This window comes from Vigna unguiculata, chromosome 4 (assembly GCF_004118075.2).
Source record: "Vigna unguiculata cultivar IT97K-499-35 chromosome 4, ASM411807v1, whole genome shotgun sequence".
NCBI classification, from domain to species: domain Eukaryota; kingdom Viridiplantae; phylum Streptophyta; class Magnoliopsida; order Fabales; family Fabaceae; genus Vigna; species Vigna unguiculata.
This window is the reverse complement of record NC_040282.1, coordinates 3509511-3528243: the sequence shown is the minus strand read 5'-3', so window position 1 is coordinate 3528243 and position 18733 is coordinate 3509511. Positions and strand designations below refer to the sequence as shown.

Here is an 18733-nt window from a genome sequence, read left to right as displayed (position 1 = left end):
GAAGCTTAAAAAGAAGGTTAAAATACTCCGTTGGTCATCGTTTTTGTCCCAGAATCTCAATTTGGTCCTCGTATTTTTATTAGTCTCAATTAGGTCCTTATTTTTGTAAATTAGTATCAATCAGGTCCTTTCCGTTAGTAGATAACTAACACCGTTAAGTAGGTGCCACGTGTCAGCTCCTCGTTTTTTTGAATTTTTTGAATTTCTTTTTGAATTTTTTTTAATTTGTTTTTAATTTTTTAATTTCTTTTTTTAATTTTTTTAATTTTTTTTTAAAAATATTTATGCCACGTGTCACTTCTGTAGTGTGCCACGTGTCAATGTAATATGGTGACACGTGTTAAATTAATGTATGAATCTCAATTTGGTCCTCATATTTGTTAAATTGATTTGATTTGAGTCCTAATTTTTTTAAAAAAATTTCAATTTCAGGCACTCCAAATTTAGACCAAATTTTACTTTTATATAATGTTATGATTATTTTTATTAAAATTGATATTTTTATTAAATATTTTAATAATATTAATTATATTTAATATTAAAATTTTAAATATATTTATTTTAATTTTTTATAAAATTATTTTAAAATTTTACATTTGAATTTATAAAATTGTTATTTTTAAGCCAACTCTAAAATATTGTTGATATTGAATATTATACAAATATTTCGAATATAAATTTATTAATCTATATATTTATAATTTTAAAATAAAATTTAAATAAAGTTTAATGTAAAATATAAATTTAAGTAAATTAAATTTTGTTAAAAATATGTAATAGAAATATCACTTGTAATAAAAGTATCATCATTACATTTATAAAAAAATTAAATTTGTTCTAAATTTGGAGCACATGAAATTAAAATTATTTTAAAAAAATTTGGGACTGAAATCAAATCAAATTAACAAATATGAGGACCAAATTGAGATTAATACAATAATTTGACACGTGTCAACATATTAGATTGACACGTGGCACACTACAAACCTGACACGTGGCATAAATATTTAAATAAAAATTAAAAAATTCAAAAAACGAGAAGCTGACACGTGGCACCTACTTAACGGTGTTAGTTCTCTACTAACGAAAAGAACCTAATTGATACTAATTTACAAAAATAAGGACCTAATTGAGACTAATAGAAATACCATGACCAAATTGAGATTTTGCTACAAAAACGAGGACCAACAGAGTATTTTAACCTAAAAAGAAATATAAAGAATATTTAGATTTCTTAAACATAAGCTTTATAAGAATAAAGAATAAATCATTTTAAATTTATTTATCATTTAGAAAAACATTTTACTTTAAACTAAATCTTTTAAACTCAATTACTTTGAATCTTTCAATAAGAACAAGCACGTGTTTTAAGATCAAGTTTTAACACAATAGTAAAATTAATTTTGACATAATTATTTGAAATCAGTTTAAATTAAAGTAGACATGAAAAATATAAAATTAATTGTAAAATCTAAATTGTAAAATTAATTTTTTTTATTATTGAGATGGTCTTAATATTATTGTGTAAGCAAAGATATCATACTTTTTCATACTTAAATTGCATAATTTTTCATATTTAAATAGCCCCACACAACAGAAAATTATTATATTCAGTTGATCATAGCCAAGTGCATATTTTTTTAAGAATAATCATGAATTTTTTAAATCTTTAAGGGAATCTAATAATCTCTATGCTTTGAACAAGAGAAAAGACAATGTATACTATAACATGGTGGATAATTCATGTAAAATAGAATTTGTAAAGTTTTAAAGTGCCACTAACTTCAACATCCTTGAAATTACACTTTATTTGGCACATAAATTATTTAACAACAAGATTGAAATAGAAAGGTTAAAAGTAAAAACATAGAAATGAGTTAAAATTAAAATCACATCATCAACATTTGAGTGTGATTCCTTGATTTCATCATTGCTCCCTTTTGAACAAAAGATTATCCAAATTGTTTAAGAAGTAATGAATGGCGTATGCAAAAGCAACTATGCAGATCAACCAACGTAATCCAAAGACACCACCACCATCTTGTTCAGAAATACCTCTTCCTTCTCTCACACCTTCACCACTGCAATGCAAATGGAAAGTTCTCAAGGCTGTTACACAAATTTCTTTTTCGTTCAAATCAAACAATATAATCACTCACTTGCCACCATTTACCAAAACCTCATGCAAATATTCATAATACTGTTATTCTGTTGTTCTTGCACGAACAGACTAATCTGATAAACTTGTTGGTTTTTATGATAAATATCTTAAAAGTCATACCAGAAACGACTTTTTGTGAATGACAATGTGAAAAAACATTTGCATTGGCGCTGCAGAGATCTAATAAACTCGATATTCATTCATGTTGCTAGTGTTTTTGTTTGATTTGTGTTCTAAACGGGATTAAATAGGTTAGGAATCTAAGTGTGAGTCTAAATCCTACATTGGTTAGAAATGAGAAAGTAGATCACTATATAAGAATGAAGACTCATAAATCCATTGTCTTAAGATTTTGAGTTTAGAGTGGTATTAATGTCTTATGTGATTCAGCTCAGAGATCAACGGTTTAAATAAAGGTCACCCCGAAGAAAAATATAAGAAAAACCCATGAATTTGACACTTGAGGTCTGGTTACATCAAGCATTAAATGACTTACTGTGTAGTTGGGTGATCTTTAACTTTTGGTGGAACTGCTGCTGTTAATAGGCTTAGAGGAGCTCCAACTATGCCATGTCCATCAACTCTTTGAGGCCTGGATTTTGCTGCTGGTCTTCTGGCTGGAGATGGAGCAGAAGACTTTGGCATTTGATTAGGATATTGGGGTGTCTCACTAGGAATAGGTACTTTCTTTGCCTGCAATACAATAAAAAGTTTTCCATAATGTGTCAGTAACTGTTGAATTTGAAGTACAACAACTACAACCAATCAAAAAGCTCAGGATGTATTAAAATAATAATGAAGTTTGTTGTTAAAAGTTATGTTCATATTATCTTGAACTTTTGACTGCTTTGTCTTGTACCTATAGAAATTAGAAAGTATGAAGTATTGATCTTGAATTTGTGACAGAGAAAGAAATATCCTACAGCAAACTTACCAAGTTCCTGAATTGAAGATTATAGAACATGTGGATGTATCTTTCCTTTGCCAACTTCTGCTCCTTGTTCAACCTTCTCCAAAAGCCATAAATTGATCCCATGTTCAAGACCTTGTTTGCATATATCTTCCATGTATAGCTGCAAGGAAAACACAAGACTTATGTCAACAAATCCAACAGCGAATGTTGTAAAAAGCAAAACATTTGTTGGTTAAGAATCACCATTCATTGATGCGCTGAAGACCAGCTTTTGACATTCTGTTCCAGTGCTCAGAATCAGTGTTGCACCTTTCAAAGAAGTCAGCAATCTTATCACTTGACTCCTCTCCATTGTAAGGATTAATGTGAAAACCTGAGACCCCATCAACAATAATTTCTGCAGGTCCACCTTGATTTGTTGCAAAAGTTGGTAATCCACAGTTCATTGCCTCAATAACTGTTAGACCAAAAGCCTCATACAATGCTGGTTGCACAAAGGCTCCCTTTGTATCTGCAATGCACCGGTACAACTCACCATTGCGGTAGCGGTCAGTTTGAGCTGCAATCCATCTGAATTGCCCCTTCAGATTGTACTCCTTCATCAAGAGATGAATCTTCTTGATTTCCTCAGTTTCTTCTCTGTCTTTGGATTTCGCTGGATCGAAGAATCCTCCAACAACCACAAGGTTCACCAAGCTTCTGAGCCTCTTGTTTCTTGCATACCACTCAACTAGGCCACTGAGGTTCTTCACTTTGTCAAGCCTAGCCATGGAGAATATGATCGGTTTCTTCATGTCTTCCAAAAACCCTCTGAGTCAAATCATATTTTAGTTTGAATCAGACCATTGCAATAATATGACACATCTGAATCACTACAAAGTGGAAAGAATGAAACTCACATGTGTTCTTCACTGTCATCCTTACTGTAAAGTAGTTCTTGAATAGCTGGATGAAATGAAGTCAACCGCTGGTCCTTCTCTGTGGAAGGGAAGTAGACAGATTGATCAGCTCCAGGTGCAGCAATGTTGAACTTTGGATCAAACACATTGATGCCGGAGACTGCACGACAAAGTCCAGGCATGGTGAATGCAGTGTGTGTTTCATATTGACCTGGCTTCTGCTTGCTGATGAAACAAAGAAGTGAAATGTTATCCTCATGCTAATTTTGACCACAGGGTGAAAACTTACCATAAAAGAAGGTTTCACTCAAAAGAAAAGGTGTACCTTCCGGCTATCTCTTGGTATGTGCTGGTTATAATGAAATCAGCTGAATTCATTGCGATTATGTCAGCTGAGAACTGACATGAGAAGTGGTACTTATCATCAAACACCTTCCATTTGGCATCTGAGTCCTCATATTTGGTCATCTCCAAAGCATGAGCAATGGTTGCCTTCATTTGTTATGGATATAAGTTTTAGTTCAAAGTGATGATAACAAAAGACTGTACAAAAGCTAAAAGAGAATGAATGAATGAATGAACCTGAGTCACTCCAAGTTTAGAAGCCATTAAGGATGACACCAAGTTTCCATCAGTGTAATTTCCAATGATGAGGTCAGGCTTGTCTTCCATGAGATCAAGAATCTTAGCAGTAGCATCCTGTTGATGATAAAGACATGAATAAAAAGAGAAACACAAGCATAAGCACAAGAATGTAACATGTTTCATGTTTCATGTTACGTTCCTTTATTGTTCTCAGTTCTCTGATATATGGAAAATGGAGGATATGATTGTTTACATGCCTGACAAAATCTTTCTAAATAAGGGTATATATCAAAACGGGAGATCCATTGACGAAGCATTCCCTTTTCTGTATAGAAAGGGACCCTGAGAATGTTGGAGTGCTTAGTGTGTGTGACAGGTTCCAGTTCTTGGTTGCATGTGGTTCCTTTGGCATCTGGTATAAGACGAGTTACCTGTGCATAGAACATAAGTTCAGAGCCTTTAAATGTGATGGCTTTTGCGTTTTAAGCTTAGTTCTTTTATTGTGTTCTTTGTTAGCACTCAGTGGCATACCACTAGAATCTGAGGCTTCACATCAAGCCCTTGCAGCTCAATCTTATGGAGTAGCTCCTCCTCTAAGGCCCTCACTTGATCAAGAATATACACCACCTGATAGAAGAAAAAGAACAGCCTCAGAAGTGTAGTATTACACAAGAAGAAAAAAATGGCCATAATTGATGCATTTCATTCAAGTATTCAGCAACAATGTTTAGAGTACTGTTTCCTAGTTTGAACATTGAAGAGGAGATTTTCACACCTGGCCTCCAGTGTCTGGCAATCCAAGGACATCTGCTTGGCCAAAGTATCCATGAATAGAGAGGATAACTATGTTGAACATGTTTGGAAGCCTGCTGAAAAGTGATTCCAATTTCACTGGATCTGGTGATTCTAGTACCTCAGAAAGTAATTTCATTGTCTCTTTAACCCTTCCTGCAGTGTTGCCCCAACCTTTATCAAATCCCCATTCCTTGAATCTGCAGACAGCAATAGAATTTTCAAATGAAGTTAATTGGCATCTTAAGAACATCAGATTGAACTTTCTTAACCTTTTATCCAATCTTGTTATGCATTCTTATTCACTGATACCAAAATGGAGGAATGAAGAAAAAGAGTTAGATGTGGACCTGTCTTCAAATTTGTGGTATGGTGTATCTTTGTGTAGTGCAGATACATAGGCTTCAGCCACCTTCAGCGCTTGTTGAAGCTTTGGCATGGTATTCAAAGTATCATTGATCATAAGATTCTGCACATTGATAAAAGAAGTATGCAATCACTGTTGATAAACCCTGTTTTTTCCACTAATACAAAATCATTTCTTATTTCCTTTTCATGCGTATACATCTCAACGCCTTTATTTACCTCTCCTTGATAGTTAAGGCTCAATAAGTATTCCAGCAAAGGGTTTACGCTTTGGGAGCCTTCACTCAACCTTGATGTCAAGATCTTGGTGGTAAAGTTCAGTCCATTCCCTATAGAAGAAGAAAGAACCATGCGAGGGGTGGTGAAATCAATAGCTCCAAAATCTAACTCCAAAGCGTTTTCATCATTTGCCCTGCACATTCAAGAATGTTCAGCATTTGCACTAATCATTGGCAAAAATGGCAATGTGAATGAGCTTCGGAGACCAGAACTTACCATTTCTCATCAAATATCATTTCCTTGTACTTCAAGTACTCTACTGCATCAATACCTTCCACTTGCAAATCATCAGCATTCACTTTAACATATTCCCAGAAGCCAGGATTAGGCCTCACTGCAAAAGCAACATATGGTGGAACAACAGCAGCTTCCTGAACACAGTTCCAATTTGTTCCATAAGCTATATATTATCCTCTTGAACTTCATGCTTTTGAGTCTCTCGAAAGAGACAAACTTTAGCTATGAAATGAAATAACTGTACCTGAGTGCAACTAAAGATGTAACCCAACATGCCATCTAAAAGTTTTTTCCTCTCAGCTTTGTCTTCAACTGATTTCTCCACATCCTCCATCACATGATACTGTTTCATTAACCTCTTCCCACTTGCAACAAACCTGTTTCACATTTCCCTCTCATGTAAAAACCTTAGCCAAAATGCAGAACACAAAAAATATGAAACCCTTTTGAGTATAGCCTATAAAACTAATGCAAAGGCACTTTTGATACATTTTCCAATCAGAACACACCTCAGAAATTTATGCTGACTTTTAATGCATCCTTATCATACCAGTTACTGAGGTAAAATTTGAATACTGATAAGAAAAAAAGACTAAGTATACCAAAGTTGTTTTGTGTGAGTTTTGTCTATTGAAATACAGTACCTGCCAAAGCATCTCTTCATATGAAACCTGCTTTGCTTCAAGGCATCTGGCATGGTATCTGTGATTGAATCTGATCTCTTCAAGGACGAGGATGAGGTATTAAAAGAAGCCATTTGAGGAGAATGAGAAAGTAGTGCTTGATTAAGAAAGGGTAATTTTGTGCATGGTGTTTTGGAGGGTGTGGAGAGAGTATTTATATTGGATTTGACTTGGGGAGAGATTGAATAATGAGAAAAGAAAGAGTAGAAGCAAGGAAAGAATATGAGAAATATTGAGCATGAGGGACAAAGCAAAATATAGATTGCTCCGTTGAGTCATATTTAAAAGTGGAGGCAAAGAATGTTTAAGAACATGAACTTGTTCTGTGAGGTAACACTCTTGTTCTTTTCTTTATTCCATGTCAAGTGCACACGTTGTTCTTCATCACTTTTCTGACTAATATTGCTTCCTAATCGTGCAAACTAGATTTAAACCCATGAACTTTATAGTGATAGAGAATAAATCACGAGCATTTTTTATTTTGTTACAAGTTATACTTATTTGAAGATTAAGTAGGTGAAGAAAGTGGTATAATTAAAAGATAGTATATTTAAACAAACTTTATGTACTGCGTTAAAGCATGCATGCCAAACTTGTTTAGGATAGTGAGTTTCATTTTCTTACAAGGCATGCACAATTTCATCAAGATGCTTATAACATTCCTAACACCTACTTCTACTACTTTCCAATTTTTCTTATTCTCTTCTAACATTTAGAGTATCGCTTAGGAGAAGGGTTTTATGATAAGTTTACATTTTCCTATAGCTATTTTTATTAATTTAATGTTCTATCATTAAAAAAAAAGTTTGGGAAATAGGTGTTTAAGAAAAACGAGTTGTCCATCTATCTTTTTAAGAAGAAAAGTTTTTTCATATTCACCAAATTAAAATTTATAGAAATCCATGAAAGCTGAAGAGTGACATAATGTATTTACTAAAAAAATAAATTATTTACTGTATTAAATTAAATATCCAATATAGGTATAGTAGTAAGATATTTTAATTTTTATTAATGTGTCATGCTAATAAATAAATGGAGAAACGAAAATAATATCAATATTATAACGATTTTAATTTACTTTACTAAATTGTTTTAATTAATTACTTCACTTGATATTCACTTTTTTTTCTTTTATTAAGTTTTATCATAATAGTCAGATTAGCCGATATGTATTATAATGGCCGAATTAGTCATTATATCATAAATACTCAGATAATCTCTCATCTTAGGAAGGTCGCCAACTCTAAAGATTATTAACTTGTAAATATGACTCTAAAATAATGTCAGATATTGTAACTTAAAATAAATCAGTTAAATTATTACGAAAAAGTGATGGACCTGAATCATGGACCCAACCAAACCCACATAAGTCCCATAAAAGACTAGAAAACCAAAGACAATCAAGAAAAATAAGATTAAACTTCTATACATAAGAGTGAACCCCAATGATTTAAGGTGCACATTTCATTAGTGCAATATCATATTTGAAGAGATTTTGATGATTTAATCATTTGAGTTCTTCCTGCACATAAACTTCAATACTCCATCAAGTGTCAAGCCACGAAGATATGACCAATAGGATAGAAGAATATCAATCCAAGAAGTTCAAAAATAGTGATAAAATAAAGTTTGAGACCTATAATAATTTCCTATTGTCCAGGAACAATTTACAATAATCAAGTTTGTTTTGCTAAAATCTGAATTCCGCATGACTTTTTCATTATAATTTTTGCTAAACATTTAATTATTGCATTTAATATCATAAAGGAACTCCAGCAAACAAAACAAGAAATATATTTTAACTTAATTTTATAATATCTACTTATTTCTTTTCATCTGTCATGTTCAAAATATTTAACATTGATTATAATTTCAGTATTTTAAAAAAATATATAAAATTATCAACAATTACAGCACCACATAAATCCTATATAATAAATATAATACTAAATATTAAAAACGCAAACAAAAGAAATGAAACTTGGCAACAGCAATAACAAAGACTTTGAACACAAAATAGTTGGTATCAAATTAGGTTGACTACTACAAAGGAGTTTGACAAAATCACGCAATCCAAACACAATTTATTCACCACACCACACTATACTGGGTCTCTACGAAATGACAGCACACACATAGGATAACTTTTCAAAGCACTACACAAAACAAGGTTTTTGTTAACAAAATATCTTAACAATAAAACATAACCCTCTTCACATTCTCCTTCAGAGCAGGTAGTGGTCTCACAGCAGCATTAGCTCCAGGTGCTCGGGTGCTTCGACCAATACCGCCACCCATTCCACGGCCAGCAACTGCACCACTCGTCATGGACCCACTATCCGACGTCTCCGGTTCCATGTAAAATCTTGCTCGGAAAGCAGCCAAGTGGGCATAATATGCAGGAGGCACTGCAATGACCAAAACAAAACACAATCAGTTAACCACATTAAGAGTCAATTGAACAAGATATAAATAAGAGGGGGAAACTCACCAATTGAAACAGATCGTGTGCACCTCGCATATCTAACAAAACAAAAATATCAAATTCAATATCTGTCTAAAAATTGGAACAGTGGAAGCTGAAAAGCAACACAAATTAACTTACGTGTAGCAAAGGTTGTTAGTAAGAGTTTGCAAAGCATCTGCAGTGAAATTGTTTTCATCCCACAACACGTGATAGTGAGCAGGTCGGCTTGTACCCTGTGTAACACATGGTTTACATCAATGAGGATGGAGTTTAACATAAAAATATAAGTTTTGAGCACACACTGTAGCAGATCACACCTGTATTCCAGCATGGCTACAAAGATAAAAATCAAACTCTGTTGGATGGCAGATTTTGGAATCGACAACTGTGCCTGCAATGTTTTTTGAGGCAATATAAGTATTCAGCAATATAGCTAAACAAGTTCCTTTAAAAAGTATGCCATCAAATAGTGAACTAAGAAACACACCGGGCAATATGTTGCCACTCCTGTCAACAGAACTCTTGTCATGATGGTTGCTAGCAAAGAGCCTTGTGTGATGACGCTTTTGAACCACAACAAATGTCACTGGAGGTTGATAGTTGGGTTCAAGGGATGCACATGCCTGGGATTGGAACAAAGATAAATAAATTAGCATTAAAAACATTATATTCTCACATTGATGTTGAACAAAACAAAATCATTCTAACCTTTCGAATAGCATCAAGTTCAAACAGTAGAACTTGGTAAAATTGACCTTCACTAACACCATCCCTGACAAATAATATTTGAGAATCATCATTATGCTTAATGAAATACTGATGTGTTGGTCACAAGCAAACGATTTGAGAACACAAGACTACCTGTAAAATATAATGCGTTGTGGCTTCTGTCCCGTAGCCCTCCTAAAAGATATAAGAAGTTCCCTGCCAAAACACAAGCGAAAATGAAAATCTAGAAAATCATGATTAATATTTATAAACTAACAAAAAAGCTAGCAACCCCCAATGTGCATTAATCAGCTCACATATGAGAGAAGGGAAGGAGAGTACTTGATCATTCCACCAGTCACTGTTCCTCTGACTGGATCTTGCCATTGTTTGAAAAGATCCTGAATGAGTTCCTGTCTATGAGCTTGGGCACAAACTAAACCAGCATACTTTGTAATTTCAGGATAATCTTGGGAAGCCACAACCTACAGTTTTAACACACCATCATTATTTAAATAGCCAAAGAAAAATAGCTTATAACTTGGGTTGCTTGATCCAAAATCCTTACAGCTGCAATTGATGGGCTTGAATCCTCTCCAGGATGTGGATGAGTCACATCAGCTCCAAAAATAATAGTAGGTCTGTCACCAACCAAGGGGATGCGGCGTGAAAGTGCATCAACAAGTACAGTGTTTCTCCCTCCCACTTTGACATTAATTTTCAGTGCCACATTTGCGAGGTACTGTTTGCTCATTTTAAAGACATGCTTAGTCAAACAACATTGTGAAACTAGTCCAAGATCTGTCTCACATATACGTTTGAGGTCACCTACACAAAATAATACATAATTAAGATATTTTCACAAGCCTGATTGGTAATAACAGAACAATAAGTTACAAAGATCATGGCCAATGCACCAACCATAAAGAGATCCATTATTGTCAGGTAAAATAACAATGAGCAAATCAAGCTCCCTTCCCTGAAGCTTATTCTTTGCATCTTGATAACGGGTTTTTAGAACTTTCTCCACCTGATCAGGGCGAGCACTGACTGGTGGGACGACTGGCTCCGGGTTAAATGCCTATCACATGAAACAAATGAGTCAAATAATCCACAACACTGCATGTGAAACAATTTGATTAAAGGGAATACAATATATACAAACCATGCCAGATATATAGCACATCTGAGCAAGTTCATAGCAGAAGCCACGGGCAACGCTATCTTGAACACTCCTTGAAAAATTGATGCAGAACCAATGATTAACAGTACCCCCATTCACCATTTTCTGAAAGAAATAGATATTTATTATCCATCAAAGTCAACAAATAATCACATTGCAAAAAATAAGCCAGACATTTTCTATTCCTCAAAGTCTTTCCAAAGACAAACACCTCGTCACCGTGAATGTATTTCCACATGTTACATTCGAATAGAATTTTACACAAACTTAGAAACTCCAACGAAAACTTTAAAACTAACTAACCCAATACAGCTCGCACCTTCAAACCGTTCAAGAAGAAAAATAACATTTTATATTATCACTGTATATTGTACACAACCACATAACAAAAGGTGCCAAACAAGTACCTTGTTCATCATATTCCATTGCCCAACTTGAGGAAGACAATCCTTCTCTCTTCCTGTATCATGATATTTGAGCTGAAGGAAACATTAAATCATTGGTTATTGATTAGAAAAACAATACCTAAGTTTCTAAAAGTTAATTAGTAGATCTTGATATTAAAAAGAAGTACCCAGGGTGCAGGTAGGATGCGTGCTTCAACTTGAGCAAGCTTCTCACTAATTTTGATTCCAAACTCTTGGGCATAAGGATCTTCATGGTACGCATTATGATATACAGTCTGTATAATGCAGACAGAGATTACACCAGAAAAACAATAACTTACAAGGAAGGAATCATAAACTTTACAGGCTAAACAAAAATTGCCACATGGTAAGAATACAAACATAACACCCCACTCTAATTTTAGAAAAAATAAACAAAATAAACCCAAAACATCAATTACCTGCATGATATCACGCTCCCTCTCAACAGGACGCTGACATGTAACCTTCAGAAGAGCAGTGATCTGTCTCTCATTTAACCTCTTAGAATATCTCTGACCTTCCACAATCTTGCATACCTATAATTCCAGAGAAGCAATTAGCTAAAGCAGGCTAGTCCACCAAAAATAGCTAAAAACTAACAAAACAAGTGAGCTTACCTCCATTGGCAAATAGTTTGGCCTCTGTGTATTCCCAACTTGCAGACAAGGCCACTGAGTATGCTGAATGACAAACCCATATGTCTCATAGAAGTACTCCACAACAGATTTCATAGTCCCCCTTTCATCTACAGGGAATCTAAAACAGAACCAAAATCTAATCAATATAAGAAATTATATTCCATAAAATAAAAATTGTCCAACATACTCACGTCAACTCTCTTGTTGCCTGAGAAGTCAGGCCAGAAATTCGGTATTTTCTTCTCATATTCCCTCTGTGTGTTACTTCAACTTTGATCCCTCGGAGAGCTTTCTTGATCTGTCATACATAAGCAAAGGGGGCGTATTTGTTTTCATTGGAGGGAATTCTCTCTTTATTTAAGTATGAACACAACAAATAGTAGGTAATATAATCAAACCAAAAGATAATCTGAATTATAGATGACAATATAAACAAGGACACCACAAGATCTAACCTTCACTCGATCAGCATCAGACAGGGGTCGAGCAGAAACATCTCTATTCAGCAATTGGGTAACAAAGTCGATAACTGGCAGTGGCTCTATAAAAGCAGTGGAGGACATATCTGCATTTGAAAAAACAGGTTTAATTAAAATGAATAAAGAATTAAAGAAAGAAGGATCCAAACTTTGGTGTTACTTACCAATATTCAGTGACAACCCCATCTGAGTTGGACGAATACTCTGGTAGAAACCACGCCAGCTCTCCAATCCTTCACCTAATGGTTGCCTTCTTCCCAGATCTGGTGAATAAAATGATCTTCCTACAGGACAATACCTACAACATCAAAAATTCAGTTAGCAAATAAGTTGCAACACGCTGAAGAAAATTGTAATAAACAGCAATAAAAAGAATTGTATCAGGAACCTTGTAGTAGGGAGTTCACGCAGTACAATGTCTAGGACCTGCAAAGCCTCTTGTGGCGCATCAGTCTGCCTTCCCTGTAAAAACAGCCCTAAATGGTGAAGGTCTGCCCGTGCAGCCAACTTAATCACCACCTTGAACTCTCGGTCCCTCCTGTATAAAATATACATAAAAGAAAATACATAAAGCATGATAAAATCAAAAACTATGAAACAACCAGAAGCAATAAACACAAGTAAACCTCTGTCCTCCTGCTGCTCCTTCATCGTCATCGACAAGAGTAATTCTAAACTCCTTTGAAATAAATGGCAAGGGCCCAGCAGTATAGAGGCTTTTGCGTCCATCATATGCAGGAAGCCTCTTGCCTAAGTGAGATTCCCGATAAAGCCTGACCAATTGCTCCATAACAGCACGGTTCACACCTCTGGACGTTACTTCTGGAGTAATGGTTACCTATGCAACAAGACATAAAACAATTAATGTGTTAAGACAACAGAATAAGAATTTTCCACCTATTGTTGCTAAAAAGGGAACTTACGTCATATTGATGAAGATCTTTGTTAGGTAACTCGGCAAAGAAATGATTAGCCTTAACAATGCATTTTATGCCATAGCTACCCTTCCCAGGTCGAAGGGGAAACCTCATCGATGATTTACTTTGGGGAGGAGGGGTAGGAGTAGCTTCAGAAATCACCATCTGCCCCACCGATTGCTCCAAATCCACCGGTTCAGGCGGCAAGGAAGAACTAGCCTCAGATGTTGTAGGCTGAGGACTCACCCCAGTTTGATATGATTGAACTGAGGTTGCTTGGTGCAGCTCGGGTACTGGTGGCCTAGAAGGACCACCATATGAAGGACCTATGCCTCGGCCACCGCCGACACCACCACCACCACCACCGCCTCGGACACCACCATATCCCCCACGGCCTCCTTGCTGAGAAGACCCACCTCGTCCCCTACCTTGATAATCAGCAGGGGCGCCATATTGCTGTTGGGGTATGCCGTATTGTTGCTGAGGCATCCCACGGCCACGGCCTCCACCATAACCTCCTCGCCCTCCTTGGGGACCCCAGGCTCTACCTCCTCCTTGGGGTCCAGTCCCACCAGGGGCAGCAGCCTGTTGTTGGGGCGGTGCACTTCTTTCAGCAGGGCGTTGAGCCTCAGAGCTTTCACCCCCACTAGGTCCTTCAGTTCTTTTCTTTCTACCCATAACGGAAACTACACACATGGACACAAGTTCGGGATTAACAGCATTTGACAATGCCGATAGACCAAGAAGCAAAATAACCAAATGGCAGCAAAAAATCACAAAATGCAACCAGTTTGAGGACAAGTACTTGAGCAGATGAAACAACAAAGTCAAACAAACAAACAAAATATCCAATCAAGACATTGTTAAACACTCATTACACACTTACTAAACAACATACAGAACTCCCAAATTACCATGACAACTCAAGGATAAAGGGAAAGCGATAGACACGTCAATTAAAACTTCGTTCCGCAATTTCAACTTCAACCACGATTGTGAGACATGAGCAACAAACACGGTTAAAGGGAAAGTCTTCAACCTCGATAGCAAAACGACTTACCAATTTAAATGACAAAACACTCCACTGGCTCAACTCAAGACGAAAACACATTCAACTAAAATAGCAGGAACAAAACACACAGACTACATAAATCATCATCGGAGGTCAGAAACCCTAAGAAAATAGTGAACGAGTAAAAAAAAACTTCAAACAGTACAAAAAGAATAAAAAGCAAACATATAAAGCACACAGTGATTATATTCACCCCAACACAGTCAAACACAGACCCACAGACACAACTTATTGTCGTTCTCTTCTCTGGTAAAGCTAAAAAATCAACCAACTAAAAACTAACGAATAATCCATAAATAGCACAAACTTCTAAAACTTCGATAAGAACCACACAGACATTGCAACAAAATGCAAAGCCGACACAAAAATGTTGCCAAATCCGCCAAACCTAAATCCCAAACCAAAACAAAATCCGTATAAAAGATACAAAAAGATACGATCTGAAACTCGCGGAAAACCTAACAAACAAAACCAAGAAAAGAAAGGAAAAAGAAAAAACCGCAAAAATCAAAAGAAAACACAGATCAGAGTCAATCTTGCTTACATCAAGAAGCACCACAGAAGGCAGAGACAGTAGATCTAGGCAAAGAAAGACCGAATAGAAGAAAAAAACCCTTGAAAAAGAGAAGAAAGGAGGTGCAGAGCGGTTCTTTACCTTCGCAAAAGAGATAAAAATATGCAGCAGAAATGGTTTGAGCAATGGAAGGGTGAGAAGGTGGAGAGTAGAGAGAAAGAGTGGGTTTCTCTGACTAAGCAGAATAGAGAGAGAAAAATGAGTGACTAAGGTGCCTTGGTTTGAAGGGAAAGAGGAAAACACATGAGAAGTTGGAATTGGACATGTTATAAAGATGGGGTAGGTCTTTGAAAATGACCACTCCGTCCCTACACTCTCCTATTTTTTTCTCTTTTTTCTCCTTCTTCTCTAAGTTCTTCTTCTCTAAGTTCTTCTTCATACTTCTCCTCCAAGCACTTTCTTTCTTTATTTTTTATTTTTTTAATTATCTTTAGCTAAATTTACTTTTTTTTTACAAATTCAAATTTGGTAAAATATGCGTTTTTTTTCTCAAACCAATTATCCTAACTTTTTCTACAACCAATTGTCTTAAATATTGTAATTTTTATTCAATTGGAAAATCATAAATAAAATAAATTTAGACTTAAATATGTTTTTAATTTCTTAACTTTTAGTAAATTTTAGAATTAATCAATTTTAAAATTTTTGATCAACTTAATCTTTATTTTTTAAAATACGTGAATTTAGTCATTTTAATCAAATTTTGTTAAGTTTATTTGACATTTCAAGCACGTTTCATAATAGTATTTAACTTAATATTAAAAAAATTGTGTCAATCCATATAAATAATTCAAATACAATTCTAAAATATGTACGAAACATCAAATGAATCTAATAAAACTTTATTAAAATGATTTACATATTTTAAAAAATGAATAACTAAGTTGGTTCTTAATTTTAAAATAAACTAATTTTAAGATTTATTGGAAAAAAATATATTTAACCCTCAAATTTTAATTTCAAAGTTCTCGATGCTTACCTTTTATTTTCGCAATATTTTAGCCTGTACTAAATCTATATCTTCTCTTCTGATTCACTTTCTCATATTCTCTTATTTGAGATCGGTTTGACCCATTTTTATCAAGAATAAATCTGAAATATTTCATGTGATTCGATTTTAGCATAAAAATAAGTTTTCATTTTGTGATTTTAAATTTCTCTTTTCAAATCCAATTATAACTAAAATATGTACTGCTTAAAATTCTGTAAACTTATAGCATAAACAAACAAATCTAGAGATAAAATGTGGCATTTTGGAAAATAAAAAGACAAACCTCAATTTTTATAACTATAAATATAAAATTTTGTAATTTCTAACTTTTTCTTGGATATCCAGCTAGATGTTCACAAAATGTAATGGTATAATTGATGATTGATTACGTTTCATTTTGAAATTAAAATCTAATAAGATAATGAATTACATTTTTTATTTTTTAAAATTAAAATATGTTAAGTAATGATGTATAGGAACGAAGTGGTCGGGAAATACTGGTGTGTGTTAGTGTGTTTAAATTTCAAATAAAATTATTTAAAATGTTTTTTTAAATATAAATTCATATCAAATTAACGAACAATCAAATAGATTTGTTACCATTTATTGAAAGAGGTTTTTTTAATATTTATATCAACCAAATATATTTTTAGGTTTTCTTTTCTTTTCTTAAAACAAAAATATGTTAACTAATGATTGTGTATTAAATAGTGGAATTAGTAAAATAAATCTTTAGAGAAAATCTTGCAATAGTTTGAGAGATGGATGGAAGGGTGAGTTTCAATTTTAATTAATATAGATTTCTTTTTCTTTTTAAGGATAAAAATATATTAATGATGTCCACTTAAAAAAAATAATTATGGAGAGGACATGTGGAATGTTAACGGATAAAAGTGTTGTTTTTCAATTTGATAATTATAGATTTGTTCCCTTTTTAAAATAAATTATGTCAATTAATAATGTCATGTAAATAAAATAAGTGTAGAAATAAAATCGTTTTCTTCTCTGTCTCTTTTATATTTTTTCCTTTTATACCTAAAAGAAATTACCATTCGTCTGTATGTAATAATGAAATTTAACAATTTAAGTTCAATAATTATAAATTTGTTAATAAAATATTTATTGATAAAGTTTATTAATATATTCTAAAATTGGTTAGTAATCATCAATAAAGATAAATTTATTAATAAATTCGTTAATAAATAATTGTCGGTAAATATCCGAAATTATAACTGTATGTAAAATTTATCAACAATAATTATAATTGGATTTTTTTTTCTCTTTTCCTTTTATTTTTTTACTTATTTTTTCTATTCTCATTCTTCTCTTTTTGTTCTTGTGCTTATATCGTTACGTTGGTCAATAATTTAAATTCTAATTTTTTTGATAAAATTTATCTGTAAATTTAGATTTATTGATGAATGTATTTTAGTTGGTAATAATTAAAATTATTACTGATAAAATATATTTATCTTGAAGTTTAAGCTCGTTTATTTCTTTTTTTAATTTCTTTATTTTCTCTTTCTTTTGTTTTCTCACAAAAGATATCTATTTTGTATGGTGTTATTTTTCCTTTTTCTAACTTTTTTTTTTCGCTTTTCAATTATAACACATGTTCTATTTTTTATGGTCAAATTCTACTATGTACTTACATGATAGTAGGATAAAGAGCATGCATATTTATTTTATTTTTTTGAAATAAAGTAAGTTTATTTAAAAGTTTGTAGGTGTTTTAACTCATGGAGTGCTGATCATTTATTCTTTTAATGAATTTAAGGCAAATTTATAGTAAAGGGGTCAATTATTTACTTTTAATACGAGTTGAATTGGTGTTTCGGTATAAATTGAAAATTATTTAGTTGTGGAATTTGTAAAATTACGATTGGGTTGATGCTTAAAATATTTGGTATAATTTAAAAAATAAATAAATTGTCCTACTCTTAATAATACTTTATACAATTTTTATTAATCTGATGGTGTTTCTTAATTTTATTATATTTATTTTATTTTAATCAATTTTTTTGTTATTTACTATTATTTATTTTCTTCTACTTGTAGATACAACGTATTCACATAAAACACAATATAATAGTTTAACATTCTATACTACTTTTTAAAACACCTGAACAAATTTTCCTGCACATAATTGTTTTACCCTTTTTTCATCAAAAATTGATATGGAGTGCAAGGAAGCATAACATATCTTCAACAAATATTGTAGTGATGTAAATTTTTTATATAAAAAATTATTTTCAAATATATAAAATATATTACATTTTAAAATTATATATTTATATAGAAAAATCAATCAAGTTTTCCTTAACTTGAAAGTTAAAATATTAGTAAAATATGTTTTTATCT

General features: G+C 33.1%; 2 protein-coding genes across 3 annotated transcripts; both read right to left on the bottom strand.

The window, feature by feature from the left end:
* Positions 1–1831: 1831 nt before the first annotated feature.
* Positions 1832–7072, bottom strand: LOC114180338 (sucrose synthase 7-like). The gene is made up of 15 exons (XM_028066634.1): positions 6877–7072; positions 6477–6609; positions 6212–6366; positions 5936–6128; positions 5701–5819; positions 5334–5550; positions 5090–5185; positions 4816–4989; positions 4556–4672; positions 4299–4465; positions 3974–4198; positions 3318–3884; positions 3096–3234; positions 2658–2854; positions 1832–2081 (listed from the first exon to the last, which is right to left on the bottom strand). Exons 1-15 carry the CDS (start codon positions 6987–6989, stop codon positions 1928–1930), a joined length of 2766 nt encoding a protein of 921 aa, XP_027922435.1. The 5' UTR covers positions 6990–7072; the 3' UTR covers positions 1832–1927.
* Positions 7073–8901: 1829 nt separating this feature from the next.
* LOC114181601 (protein argonaute 1) lies at positions 8902–15642 on the bottom strand. Of its 2 annotated transcripts, XM_028068102.1 has the most exons (22): positions 15463–15641; positions 13742–14421; positions 13445–13656; positions 13207–13356; positions 12983–13116; positions 12795–12904; positions 12531–12637; positions 12319–12457; positions 12121–12237; positions 11848–11955; positions 11681–11752; positions 11256–11378; positions 11012–11171; positions 10659–10918; positions 10433–10575; positions 10244–10306; positions 10091–10154; positions 9870–10005; positions 9700–9773; positions 9521–9615; positions 9407–9438; positions 8902–9323 (listed from the first exon to the last, which is right to left on the bottom strand). In XM_028068102.1, the coding sequence occupies exons 2-22, from the start codon at positions 14411–14413 to the stop codon at positions 9106–9108; spliced, it is 3189 nt and encodes a 1062-aa protein (XP_027923903.1). In that variant the 5' UTR covers positions 14414–14421; positions 15463–15641; the 3' UTR covers positions 8902–9105. The 2 variants fall into 2 exon arrangements, 1 of the variants encoding a protein (XP_027923903.1); XR_003603864.1 differs by lacking the exons at positions 8902–9323; positions 9407–9438; positions 9521–9615 and having other exon boundaries at positions 9758–9773; positions 10408–10575; positions 15463–15642.
* Positions 15643–18733: the final 3091 nt, after the last annotated feature.

Coding starts and splice junctions, on each gene's coding strand:
- LOC114180338 (XM_028066634.1), bottom strand. CDS start 6,989: ATGGCTTCTTTTAATACCTCATCCTCGTCCTTGAAGAGATCAGATTCA. Junction 6,367..6,476: donor ACATCTTTAGTTGCACTCAG/GTACAGTTATTT, acceptor AACTGTGTTCAG/GAAGCTGCTGTTGTTCCACC. Junction 3,885..3,973: donor GATGACAGTGAAGAACACAT/GTGAGTTTCATT, acceptor GATTTGACTCAG/AGGGTTTTTGGAAGACATGA.
- LOC114181601 (XM_028068102.1), bottom strand. CDS start 14,413: ATGGGTAGAAAGAAAAGAACTGAAGGACCTAGTGGGGGTGAAAGCTCT. Junction 12,638..12,794: donor CTGATGCTGATCGAGTGAAG/GTTAGATCTTGT, acceptor TATGTATGACAG/ATCAAGAAAGCTCTCCGAGG. Junction 10,006..10,090: donor AACTTGATGCTATTCGAAAG/GTTAGAATGATT, acceptor TTCCAATCCCAG/GCATGTGCATCCCTTGAACC.